A 13,044-nucleotide genomic window follows, 5' to 3' on the forward strand; every position below is an offset into this window, starting at 1 on the left:
CGCGTCCCCCGCCTGCTCTCCGGGCGGCGAGCTCGAGCCCCAGGCCGGGGCACACGTCACTTCCACATCAAGCATCTTCCCAGAAAGCGCCGTCTGACCCCCGCGGGCGGCCCCCCGCGGGACCCCGGCCCCGGAGAGCGGGTCGCGGCCGGCCGGAGCCGCTCCGTGAACCTCGCACCCACGACCGAAGGGGCAGCGCGTGGAGCCGACGACCCGCACGAGAGCCGGGACGGTCCCAGCCTCGCTCCGGCGTCGACCCCCGACGCTCCACGGGGACCGGGTCTGGGCGGCACCGACCGGAGCCCGCGGAGCGCAGGGGGCCGCGCCCGGGCTGCCCAGACTGCGTGCGGGGTGCGCGCGCTCCACGAGGCGGGCGGCGCGGGATTTCCGGCCGCGGGGCCGCTCCCGCCCGCTGCACGGGGCCCCACGCGGGAACCGGCGGCGCGCGGCGTCACGTGAGCGCGCGGCGCGGCCCGCCTTCCCCCTCCCCGCCTTCCCCCGCCCCCCTCCGCGGGCGTGGTCAGGCGGCCGGCGGCGCGCGGGCTCGAAGACACACCCTGGGGCGGGGCCTTCGGCGGCGCCTGCGCCGTGGCGGGCTCGGGCGGGCGCGCGCCGCGGGGGCGGGGCCGCGCGGAGGCGGCCGCGCGGAGGCCGGAAGGAAGCGGGCGGAGGGCGGGGCGAGCGAGGGAAGCCCGCCGGCCCGCAGGACGACTGTCGCGGCCTGATGACGTCGCACAATGGCCGGCCCCCGCGGGTAGTGGAGCCCGTTTGTTCCGCCCGCGTCGCGCCTCAAGCCGGAGCCTGTGAGGAGCGGAAGGGCCGAGGGACGCCTTCCCCGCGCCGCCCCGACGCCAGCGGAGCCGTGGCCCCCTCCCCGCCCTCGCGCTGAAGTAAGTGGCGGCGGCGGCGGCGGGGAGGCCGGGCCGGCGGGGAGGAGGCCGAGGCGGCCGGGCGGGGAGCGTGGCGGCGGCGCGGAGCCGAGGCCCGGGAGCCCCGGCGCCGCCGCCTCCGGGGAGCGCTCCGGGCCGTGTCCCCGGCCGAGCGTGGCTCTCGGGTCGTGGGCAGGGACCGCGGAAACAGGCACGATCCCGCGTCCGGTCCGCGGCTGGCCGGCCCGGGCGGCCCTGGAGCCCGCCTGGAGCCCGGCGCCCCGCGCCCCGCGCCCGCGGCGGACTCCGTTCTCCCGAAGCTGTCATCTCTCTTCCGGGACACTCGCGTGGCACATGTTTGCCGCCCGCGGCGGGGGCCGGGGGCGAGGCCCGCAGGGGCGCCCTCGCGAGGAGACCGGCCCGGCCTGGGGATGGGCTCCCCGGGAACTTTGAGCTCTCGGGAGCCTCCCGGAACTTGCTCCCTCGGCTTCGGCGCGCACAGGCTGGGGTGCTGGCCGAGCCCCAGCGCGCGCCGCGCCGCGCACGAACTTCTTGCTCCTTCAGCGAGGAGCGCGAAGGATGCGCGTCCTCTGGACAAACTGTAGCCGTCGTGCCGGGCGAGCCCAGGACTCCGCCTGAGCTTCCTCGAGCACTTTAGGACAGCGCGTTTGCCGCGCAGAGTGGTCGTGCGTCCTCGCAGAGCTCCGGCCCGCAGGCTCTTCGGCCGGAGTAGGTCGGTGCTCCATCGGCCGGGGGGATCTGGAAGAAGAGGGTGCCTGGTACCTGCCGTGCTGCCTGGGGGCCAGCAGAGTCTCACCATCTCTTCGTGGAGACGCGCCTCCCTCCTGTGCTCGTGGAGCGGAGGCTTTCACAGTCCGAGCACGCGAGTGTGCCAAAGGCTGGAGCTCCTCTCTGGTTTAGGGTGGGGAACGCCCGGATGTTGTAGGAAAGCTTTGTGGGATCATTCCAGCGAGCCAGCAGGTAAGCCGTGAGCTTGCTCGTGTGGAAGAAGGGTTTTCACTTTTTCACAGCTACCTGTCGTCTCAAGGTGAGTGCTGCTTTCCTGGGGAGTTTGGAGTCAAGTTTAATCAGTTTGGGGTGGAGTCTGTCATCTTTGACGTCCTTTAGATGCTGTAATCCGTGGTCATGAATCGGAATTTTTAAAAAATCTATTTATTTGACAAAGATCACATGTAGGCAGAGAGAGAGGAGGAAGCAGGCTTCCTGCCGAGCAGAGAGCCCGATGCGGGGCTCGATCCCAGGACCCTGAGATCATGACCCGAGCCGAAGGCAGAGACTTTAGCCCACTGAGCCACCCAGGCACGCCATGAATCAGAATTTTTAACCAGAGGTACCAGAACTTAAACATTCAAATGGGGATTGCTCTGTTAAAAGTTGTTGTCCTAAAAGGTTATGCTTATATTTCATGGGTGCTCCTTTGCCTAAACTACCTTCTAACTTGGGTATTGGCAATAAATACAAAAGCCATGTAATAAAATTGGTCTCATTAATAGCCGTACCCCATGTTTAAGCAGCGATCATCTTACCTGGCTCGGTAGCTTACCTCATGTACTACCACACCAGGTATGGTTTCCTGTGATTTCTCAAAGTGACCTGCCTTGACAGGAGGGATACCTGCTTCTCCCAGAGCACCAGGAAAGAACATTGCAGATTTGAAAGGTCAGTCAAGCAGAGAAGTTCCCCAAATGGTCTGCACTTCAGTATTGTCAGTGGAGTCAGTGTGCAGCCTTGCAGAGCGGCTGCTGGGACATGAGGCAGTGCCCACTGCGTGTCGAGTTCTGGGGTGGTCTTCTAAAAACGGGGCACTCACTTCCAGTTTCTTCCGGGGATGCAACAGGTAGTTTATCAAGTAACAAGATTTTGCTACTCACTCAACAAGCATTTGTCCAACGTCGTCTGCTGAATGCAGCAGTGGGAACACAGGGATGGACACTTGTCGTTCAATTCTCTGGGCAAGTTCTCCATCTTGTGGGTCAGAGAACCGAAGAGGTAGTTCTAAAGTTCGCCGAGAATCTTCAGTTACGAGGTGATCACGTGAGAAGAACAACTGAGTGAAAACCATGAACTGGGAGTTGGTGCAGACGGGACGAGAGGACCCTCCGTGTCCTCGTCCGCACGCAATGGGCTGCGCGCTCTCCCGGCACCGGACCTCACGTGTGCGCTCAGGTGGCTGCCAGGCTGGATTCATCTCAAAACAGGATGTAGATGTCCAGAGAAACCGCGAACCAGTCCAGCCCCAGGCCTGAAACACAAACCATCTTCTGACCCCCAGTGACACTTCTCTTTTGTGCTGCGAGCTGTGACTCAGGTTGTTTCTAATAGGTAGATTCTCGGGCACATTTTTCTCTCCAGGGTGCTCGCCTGCGTGTGGCCTCGTACTGTCAAATCGCAGGGGTTCCATCGGTAGAGGAGAGACGGGGCTCTTCAGGAAGTTGTCAGAGCTCCGAAGGGTGACTGTGTTTCCCATTGTGCCTAGGGAAGCCCCTCTTCATGCCTGTTGTAATTGTTTTTTGTTTTTTTAAGATTTTTCTTATTCGTCAGCGAGAGGGGGGGAGTACAAGCAGGGGGAGTGGCAGGCGGAGGGAGAAGCCATCGCCACTCTGAGCAGGGAGCCCGATGCGGGGCTCGATGCCAGGACCCTGGGATCATGACCTGAGCTGAAGGCAGAGGCTTAACCCACTGAGCCACCTGTTGTAATTGTTAATAGTGACCCCTTTACAGTCTCAGGTGTGACCCAATTGACACAATAGTTTACATGGAGCACTGCCCCTAAGGGCTAGCTGTTCGCTGAGCTTGGGAAACGCAGAGGTGAGTCTGAAGCCTTCTACTCAGGTACTTTATGGAGGGGAGGGATCTGCCAGCAGACTTTGCAGACAGACAGTTGTGCATGGCCTGGTCAGTCTGGATATGCCCTAGAGCAACGTATAGTATACTTAGGGCAAGATTCTCAATTTGGGAGGAGTGAATAAACCTCAGGGGATTTTCTCCTGAAAGTGGGAGATAAGTTGCATACATTCCATTTTTTCTAGGGAGAGAAGCCTTCCCGTCCCCTTCATCAGATTCTCAAAACAGCCCCTGCCCCGCTAAGGCTAAGCACCACCACCCTTGGCCGGCCGCCCTCGGAGTAGCAGGTGCGCCCGGGACCCTTTGCCCTGCCCCCTTCTGGTCAGCACTGGAAACTGCCTTTGAGAGTCAGGAAGTTCAGGGCCTTTGTGTGCTTGGCAGTTGAAGTGATACCCAAGATTTAAACTGTGGGGGCGCGCATTCAGTACTTCTTGAAATTACTTGCCCTGCCACAGCACACCGGCCTCTCAGGATTGTGATTCCAGTCGGCATTTCCCGGGGCGCCCGTGTAAAGGTGTGCCCCTCTGTGGTTTCTTTTCTTGGATTCGTGTTTGGTTTACATGCCCAAGAGCCAAACTTCAGACAAGGTGAAAATAAATGGCTGGTGTCACAAGTCGGCCCTCCATGTGTTCGTAGCTGTCTTAACTAATAAACTGTGTAAATGATGCGCTCCCTGTTCCACGTGGATGAGAACGTTCTTGTTTCCGGAGGGCCTGAGAGAACTGTAGACGATCAACGTGAGATGTTAAAAGGGAGAAAAGAAAAACGGGTGGAATCTACTGGTTCAGTAGGAGTCCCCAGTAATGGGTTCTGTTCCCAAAAAAGAGTTTGTAAGATCAGTTTGAACTTGGGTTCCATGTTCCTGTAGAAACAACAGCAGACAGCGGAGCTGGTCCCCAGCGGGGAGCACCGGCTTGTTTCACACGCGGCGCAAGGCTCTGTACCCAACTGCACGCCCTAGAGGCAGCTCTGATTTGCAGTCCCAGGATACCCGCTCAGTGGCTGTGTGGCCTGGGCTCTCCCCGTGACCGGGAACATGGCTTATTTGGAAGGCTGGCGTGAGGGACTGTTCAGGTACCTGACACGGGTCGTCTCTTAGCAGATGGTGGTGGCTGCCAGCTTCACCGCAGACATCCTTGCAATGGTAGAGTCTCGCGTGCAGTAGAGGGCTGTTTGTCGAGTGAGACCGCGAGCGAATTACTCAGGTGTGCCCAGAGACTGGAAATGCGTCTGTCAGGAGCGATAGGGGTCTGGTTCTTAGGAGGTGAGGATTACCTTTACTGGTCTCTCTAATTCAGTTTGAATTCAGATATGTGGAACCCTTGCCAGGCTTGTTATCAGGCTTATCTCGTGTAATTGTTGCAACAGCCTTGTAAAGTAGATACTGTTGTACCCGTGTTTCAGGGGAAGAGACAGACTGAGGTGTGGCAAGTGTACATAGTTGGCCCGGGATCCCGAAGCTGGGAAGCAGAGGGGCTGGGGTTCAGCTCTAACGCAGAGCCCGTCTGTTGCGCCGTCTGCATACCCCATCACCCTGCAGCACACCAAGGGGTAAACTGCCCGCTGGCCTGGCCCACTTTTTGCACTGGTTCAGGTATTTGAAGTTAGGTGCTCTGTTTCTTCCATTTCTTACTCGAGGATTTGATTTCAATTTCACAGAATATAAAAAGCAGTTTGGATCTAAACATAACCCTGAAACCGAAGTGCAAACCCATCTGCATCCGAGCCCCAGCAAAGGGCTGTTCACAGGCTGGAGGAGCTTGTGGCCCTGAGCAGGGTCGGGTGTCGGGAGGTCAGGAGCAGACTTGTCCGTTGCAAATTTTTAAACTAGTTTGAGAGGACGTGTAATTTGAGATAACATTTGATTGATTTAAGTAAGAAGTCATTTTGTTTTCAGGGTTGCCGTTGGACTCAAAAAGGTGGGAATCAGAATTTGCTGGGTGTCGCCTGGAGGGCTCAGTCCGTTGAGCATGCAGCTGTTGATTTCAGCTCAGGTCATGATCTCAGGGTCGTGAGTTCAAGCCCCGCATTGGGTTAAGATTCTCTCTTTCCCTCTCTCTCTGCATCTCCCCGCTTAAGCAAAAAGAATTTGTCGGGGTTCGAGTAGGAGGTCTGAGGCTCAGGGACCAGCTCCAAGCAACTGGCTGCCCACAGGGTGTATGTCTAGATTCAGCAGCTGGGGAGACCGAAGTCACTGCCCTCCCACGAGGAAGGTTTCTATATGGTGTGATCAGACTATGCAAAGACGGGCATAGGACTCATACACAAAGGAAAATCTTACTCCTTAGTAAAGGGGAAGGAGCCCTGAGTGGCCGTCGTGACTCCCTTCCTTCAGGCCCTGTGCGACAGCTGAGAACGGAAAGCCCTTAGCTTTCGGGCACCTTGCTCCTCGTTACTGTGGCCAGTAGGTGTGCTGTGCACAGGGACAGGCTCTGCCCCCTGGGAGGTCGGCGCTTCTTGATTTTCAGCAGAGTCCATCGTTGGAAGACTGACTTTTTTTGAGAGGGAGAGAGAGTGAGCCCTGGGGAGGGGCGTGGAGGGGGCAGATGGAGAGGGAGAATCTCAAGCAGATTCTCACTGAGTGCAGAGCCCGAGCCCCATGCCAGGCTCATCCTCACCACTCTCAGGTCACGACCTGAGCCGGAACCTAGAGCCAGAAGCTTCGCTGCCTGAGCCACTCCGGCGCCCCTTGAGGCCTGACTTTTTAACAATCCTCCCCAGTGGTCCTGCCTCTGAATAGTGCTCTTAGGAAGACTGAAAAGTGAGTCATTCTTAAAACTGTGGCTGTGAATGGATTGGTTCGTAAATTTTTATTATTAACCATTTAGTTGATTTATAAAGTGAATTTTAAGTGGTCTGTCTTAATGTGTACTCAATTGTAATAATTTCCATTAACTGCAAAGAAAAGTGTTTTTAACCGAAGGTAAAGATATTATCTCTTGGTATGTGCATCTTTAAACACAGTTTCTCCTTTCAAAAGTATAAACTTGAAAGATATATATTTAGTTTTTAGTTACATGAATGCGCAAAATAATTCTTTATATTTAAAGTACGTAATTATATGGTGTGTTTCCAGATCTTGCTGAAGTACCAAGCTGCATATGTGCAACATGCATTATTTTTTTTTTTTTTTTTTTAAAGATTTTATTTATTTATCAGAGAGAAAGGGGGGCAGAGAGCAAGCACAGGCAGACAGAATGGCAGGCAGAGGCAGAGGGAGAAGCAGGCTCCCGGCTGAGCAGGGAGCCCGATGTGGGACTCGATCCCAGGACGCTGGGATCATGACCTGAGCCGAAGGCAGCTGCTTAACCAACTGAGCCACCCAGGCGTCCCAACATGCATTATTTTAAATTAAAATTTCGAAGAACCAAGTAAACACTGAGCCCCTCACTGGTTCCGTTATTTCCAACTAGTTCCGCAGTGACTAGCTCCAGGCCGCACTGGTAAATGCTGACTGGGGGCTCCTGTCCCACTCTCTGCACGTTACGTTTAAACGACGGAACGATGTCCTGTCACTGGGCATGGAGGTGGGGAAACGGAACGTGTCTGCTTTATCATGAAGTCTGGGTTAGTAAAAATTGGAGAAAAAGGTCTTTTGAAATGACATTCTTCTAACATATGAAACTACTCAGATACATACAATTTTCAGCCAGGGTTCTTTTCCGTGGCCTAGCTCTGTTAGAATGACGGTTCTCCACTTTTCCGTGAGGTCATCTCAGCATGCACGAACGGATGCTACTTTCTGAGCATCTGTTGGTGGCCCCAGCATACAGATCTGTGAGAAGGCCCAAGGTCTGTGTGTTTGAAGATTCTGATGGGGCAGTTGGGGCCATACTTGGAGAGGTGCATTCAGGAACCGGAGCTAGCCCGTGACCTGGGGACAAGGCCAGCCAGGGTTTCTGCTCCAGACCCTTGAGCGTGGCTCTAGAAAGATAGCAGCGTGCCTTTAGTTTTGTTGCCTCATTCCACAATGCATCTTTTCTTGAATTTTAAAAGTAATTTAAGGATCCAAAAAGCTTTCCCTTGTGATGCCTGCCTGTCTCATTGCTCACTCTCTGTTCACCTGCCCAGTGTGCTTGTGGCGAGGAGCGCTCCAGGTCCCAGCCAGATCGCCGAGCTGTGACACACACACAGCTTAGGGACCGCGTGCAGCCTTGTGGATGAATGTGTGCAGGGCCAGCCCATGGACTCCCTGGTGGGACCGCCGGCAGCAGCGGTCTGTGGAGTGCAGTCTGGGCTTTGGAGGGGCGGTGCGGGACCAAGAGAGGTGCAGGTCCTGGTACCCCCTGCAGGTCGGGGATGAGCACGGGGCCGAGAAAACCAGGCCGAGATTGACCTTCTGTGTCGCTGACTGCTGTGTGTCTGTGTTCTCTTTCTTTCGCAGAACTGTGGGTACCGATGGATGTGGCCGAGAGCCCTGAACGGGACCCTCGCTCTCCAGAGGACGAAGAAGAGGAGCAGCAGGGGCTCTCGGACGATGACATTCTGAGGGAGAGCGGGTCCGACCCGGATTTGGACGGAGCTGGGGGGAGGGCTTCTGATTTGGAGGACGAGGACACCGCCGGCCCGGGACTGAGCCAGGAGGAGGAGGAGAGTCGCTCTGAAGAGGAGGACCAGGACCGGGAGTCCGAGGCCCGGGATCTGAGCAGGGACCCCACGAGCCCCCCTCCTGGGGAGGAGGGGGACGGAGGGGAGGAAGAGCGCACAAGCGACCTGAGGGACGAGGCCTCGTCGGTCACCAGGGACCTGGACGAGCATGAGTTAGACTACGATGAGGAGGTCCCCGAGGAGCCAGCCCCCGCTGGGCAGGAGGACGAGGCCGAGAAGGCCGGTGCCGAGGATGACGAGGACAAGGGGGAAGGAGTTCCTGGGGACGAGGGGGCGACAGGCGTTCCCAGTGTGGAAGACAAGGAGCCCCTGGAGACCGCCAAGGAGAAGAACAAAGAGGATGATGACGGGGAGCTCGACGATGGGGAGCTTGATGTGAGTGCCCGGGCTGGGGGCTGGCGCGGGTGTCCGGGCTGGGGGGGCTGGCGCGGGTGTCCGGGCTGGCGGGGGCTGGCATGGGGCAGGGGGTCGGGGGCAGGAGACCTGAGGGCTGGGACGTCAGGACTGCTCTGAGAGCAGTCCCTGTGGTGATGAGGGAGTGTCCGAAACCAGGCGGGACAGGGAGTAGGCTAGAGTCCGAGAACTTGAGTCTGCCGCTTGGCCGCTGGCCGTTCGGCGCACCCTCCCCTTCGCTGCTGCTGACGGCCGGTGTGCAGGCGCTAACCCGGATTTCTCTTGCGCTCCGGGTTTGTGTGGTGAGCGGAGATCGTTTCTCCTTTTATTTTTGCGATCTTTAGATGATATTCGAGGTCACGTTCAACTAAAACCATCGTGGATTTTCAGTTCTGTTAGTTCCTTGAGACGGCTGCGCTCCGAACGACGAGCTCAGAGCTTCCTTTGAGTCCTGTCTGTTCTTCCAGGCTATCTCTGTCCCCGAGCCCGTCCTCCAACAAGGGTGCCGGCTGGGCCAAGCATCTCTGGAGGTGTCCCCGGAAAGATCCTTAGGAGTGCATCATAGGGGGCTGTCTCCAAACACCTCAGCCTTTGATCAGGCCATCTCACTTGGTTCTAATTGACTTAAACACTCTGCAGTTCAGGTTACAGAGACGCTAACACTAACATACCCTCTCAGACGCAGATAGGTTGGGTTTTATGATGCATCGTCCGATCGAAGGACTTTAATCGTGGTCTGTTTTTCTTTCATTAGTTCTGGGACAGTTAACGTACAGTGTAGCACCAGTTTCGGGTGCACGCCGTAACGATGCAGCCCTTCCACGCATCACCCAGTGCCCCCAAAGACAAGTGCACCCCGTCTTCCTGCCACCTCTTCGCCCGTCCCGCACCCCCGCCCCTCTGGGGGCCAGCAGTGTGTCCTCTGACGTCACCAGTCTGTTTCTGGGTTTGTCTCTCTTTCTCCCTTTGTTCATTTGTTCCCTAAATTCCAGTACGAGTGAGATCATACGGTATTTGTCTATTTCTGGTTTCTTTCACTTGGCATTACACTCTCTAGCTCCCTCCATGTTGTCGCAAATAGCAGGATTTCCCTCTTTTTTACTGGTGAGTAGACTTCCCTCGTGTGTCTACACCACATCTTCTTTATCCGTTTGTGTATGGGTGTACATGTGGGCTCTTTTCTGTATCTTGGCTCTGGGAAATAATGCTGCTGTAAACATAGAGGTCAATGCATCCCTTTGAATAAGTGTTTTGTATTTTGGGGGTTAATGCCCGGTAGTGCGATTTCTGGGTCATAGGGTGGTGGTTTTAACCTTTTGGGGAACCGCCATGCTGTTTGCCAGAGCGGCCGCACCTGCCTGCATTCCCGCCAACGGTGCACGAGGGCTCCCCTTGCTCCGCGTCCTCGCCGGCATCTGTCGCTTCCTGACTTGCTCATTGTAGCCATTCTGACAGGTGTGAGGTGGCGTCTCATTCTGGATCTGATTTGCATTTCCCTGATGATGAGTGATGGGGAGCATCTTTTCATGTGTCTGTTGGCCATCTGGGTTTCGTCTTCGGTGAATTGTCTGTTCATGTCTTCTGCCCACTTTTTAACTGGGTTATTTGGGTTTTTGCTGTTGAGTTTCGTAAGTTCTTTACTTTAGATACTAATCCTCTATTGGGTATATCATTGGCAGGTGTCTTCTCGCATTCCACAGGTTGCCTTTTAGTTTTGTCGGCTGTTCCCTTTGCTGTGCGAAGGTTCGTTATCTTGTAAAGTCCCAGTGGTTCATTCTTGCTTCTGTCTCCCTTGCCGCTATACAGACATATCTAGAAAAACGTTGCTGTAGCCGATGTTGGAGAAATCACCACCTGTGCTCTCCTGTAGGAGACCTGTCAGGCTCAGGTCTGACATTTAGGTCTTCAGTCCATTTTGAGTTTGTTTCTTGTACATTGTATAAGGAAGTGGCCCGGTGTCCTTCTTTTGCGTGTTACTGTCCAGTTTTCCCAACACCATTTGTTGAAGAGACTTTTCCCCGTTGCATATCCTTACCTCTTTAGTCGTCATGATTTTTTAAAGATATATTCATGTATTTGAGAGTACGTGCACACACGTACGCTTGGGGTAGGGGAGGGCCAGAGGGAGAGGGAGAGACAGTCCTAAGTAGACTCCCCACCGAGCGTGGAGCCGACAAGGGGCTAACCCTAACCCTAACCCTAACCCTTCTGTAATCATTATCTTTATTTATTACTTTTCAGATTTTATTTATTTATTTGACAGAGGGAAGACAGCCAGAGAGGGAACACAAGCAAGGGAAGCAGGAGAGAGAGAAGCAGGCTTCCTGCCGAGCAGGGATCCCCATTTGGGGCTTGATCCCAAGACCTTGGGTTCACAGCCCAAGCCAAAGGCAGACGCCCAACTACCGAGCCATCCAGGTGCCCCTGTAATCATGACCTTTAAAAGTTGAGTTTGGGGGGGTACCTGGGTGGCTCAGTGGGTTAAAGCCTCTGCCTTTGGCTCAGGTCATGATCCCAGGGTCCTGGGATCGAGCCCCGCATCGGGCTCTCTGCTCAGCGGGGAGACTCCTCCCCGCCACCCCTTGCCGGCCTCTCTGCCTACTTATGATCTCTGTCTGTCAAATAAATAAATAAAATATTTAAAAAAAAAATAAGTTGAGTTTGGGTGTGGAGCCTGAAGTCCTCCTGAGTAATGTTTTTATTCAGAGGAGCTGAGAGAGGACAGAGCACATTGAAATAATCAGGGTTTTTTAAGCACCCCAGGGAAGGGGATGCTGCCTCTCCAGGAGTCATGGCAGTGAAAGGTGCGTGGAATAGGTCTCCGGAATGTTTTGGTTTAGGGGTGTCTGAGGGGCTCAGTCGGTGAAGCTTCTGCCTTTGGCTCGGGTCAGGATCCCAGGGTCCTGGGATTAAGCCCCATGTGGGTCTCCCCGCTCAGTGGAGAACCTGCTTCTTCCTCTCCTGCTGCTTGCTACTCTGCCTACTTGTGCTTTCTGTCTGTCTGTCAAATAAATACAATCTTTAAAAAAAAAAGAAAAAGAAATGTTCTGGTTTAGGGGAGGGAGAAGGTTGCTGCTACGGAAGTACTTAGCCTTTGGTTCACGGTAAGCACCGCACTTCCTAGCCAGCTGCTGGTGCAGCGGGGCTCCGTCCATTTCGGACTGTGGTGGCCAGTGGCTGTGCCTGGTAAGTGTGTGGGGTTTAAACCCTGCCTATCTGACTTTGGTTCACAAGAACAGAACGGGGGTGGGTTCTATGGTTGTAAGCTGAGGATCTCAGATCTTTTATCTTCTCACAGCTGAGTTAATCGTTTTCATTTGGAGCTTCATTTAAAGGGTATGGTCAGGACGTGATCAGGCAGGCGCCCCTAGGGTTTCAAGCTGCGCTTCCCTTCCGGTTTTGGACAATGTGCCTATGCCACAGGGTTACCGAGGAAAGAGATGCTGTGAGACTCAAGTTCGTCAGTTTGGGTGAAATTTTAGGTAAAAGATGAACTTATTGGTTGAGATTGCGTGTGAATGTGGTTTTCTCGGAGTCACGGAGAGAAAAGTCGTGGCTTGCTTCTGTCCTAAGGAAACGAGGCGTCCTGGTGACCAGGGCGCTGTGGGTCCTGGCGGCCTGTTTGCCACCCAGAGACGATCAGGTGCGAGTTCTCGCATCAGCTGTGGAATAAGTCTTGGGGGAAATTCAGCTCCTTTCCTGCCTTTCCATGGTTCTGTGGGGTCAGGTGTCTCTCTGCAGGTCCTGGAGCACCTTGCTGCCCCGCGCCAGCGGGCTTGCCCCCACTTGGGTGTAGTGGTGGGACCTTGGGTTGAACCAAACCAGCCCTGGAAAGTGCCCATTGCCTAGAGATTGGCCCGTTTCCCTGGAGGAAGCATGTGGAATAAAAATCTAGCTTGGCTTTCTTGTCCCTCAGATCCTAGCATTCGCTGGCGGCTGGCTCCGCCGTCCGCCACACCCTCTTGTGGGGGGGGGGGGCTGCCGCGCCGGAGCAGTGCTGCTGCGGACACCTGAGCGCGGCTTCGTTCCACCGTGCGGACCCAGTCTCCCCACGCCACAGATGGGGTCTCTTGGTCACGGCCCTGGGGAGCCCTGTGGCATGCCCACATGCTGCACTGTGCCCGGGGTGTGAGCGTGCAGAGCAGGACCCCACCCCAGCCCCCTTGGAGACCGGCAGACCTCAACAAGGGGAGGACAGGCATCGTAGATGGTGACTCGGACCCTCACAGGAGCGCGGCTGCCTCCAGGAGCTTCCCTGCTGATTTCCACTCTTGGCGCCCCCGGCTGCGCTCCTGGCTGCCCCCTACCC

General features: G+C 55.7%; 1 protein-coding gene across 4 annotated transcripts in view; it reads left to right on the forward strand.

The window, feature by feature from the left end:
- Nucleotides 1-698: 698 nt before the first annotated feature.
- The window catches only part of ZC3H18 (zinc finger CCCH-type containing 18), a 60,105-nt gene continuing 47,759 nt past the window's right edge, over nucleotides 699-13,044 (forward strand). The window contains exons 1-3 of one of the 4 annotated variants that reach the window (XM_004753836.3): nucleotides 2,127-2,220; nucleotides 2,454-2,549; nucleotides 8,119-8,717. In XM_004753836.3, the coding sequence (XP_004753893.1) occupies nucleotides 8,133-8,717 (585 nt within the window). In that variant the 5' untranslated portion in view covers nucleotides 2,127-2,220; nucleotides 2,454-2,549; nucleotides 8,119-8,132. Of the gene's footprint in view, nucleotides 891-1,771; nucleotides 1,851-2,126; nucleotides 2,221-2,453; nucleotides 2,550-8,118; nucleotides 8,718-13,044 lie in introns of those variants that run through there. The other 3 variants (XM_045076422.1, XM_045076423.1, XM_004753835.3) reach the window with 3 other exon arrangements.

Source organism: Mustela putorius, unplaced genomic scaffold (genome assembly GCF_011764305.1).
Source record: "Mustela putorius furo isolate JIRA1106 unplaced genomic scaffold, ASM1176430v1.1 tig00000174_pilon_pilon_pilon, whole genome shotgun sequence".
NCBI classification, from domain to species: domain Eukaryota; kingdom Metazoa; phylum Chordata; class Mammalia; order Carnivora; family Mustelidae; genus Mustela; species Mustela putorius.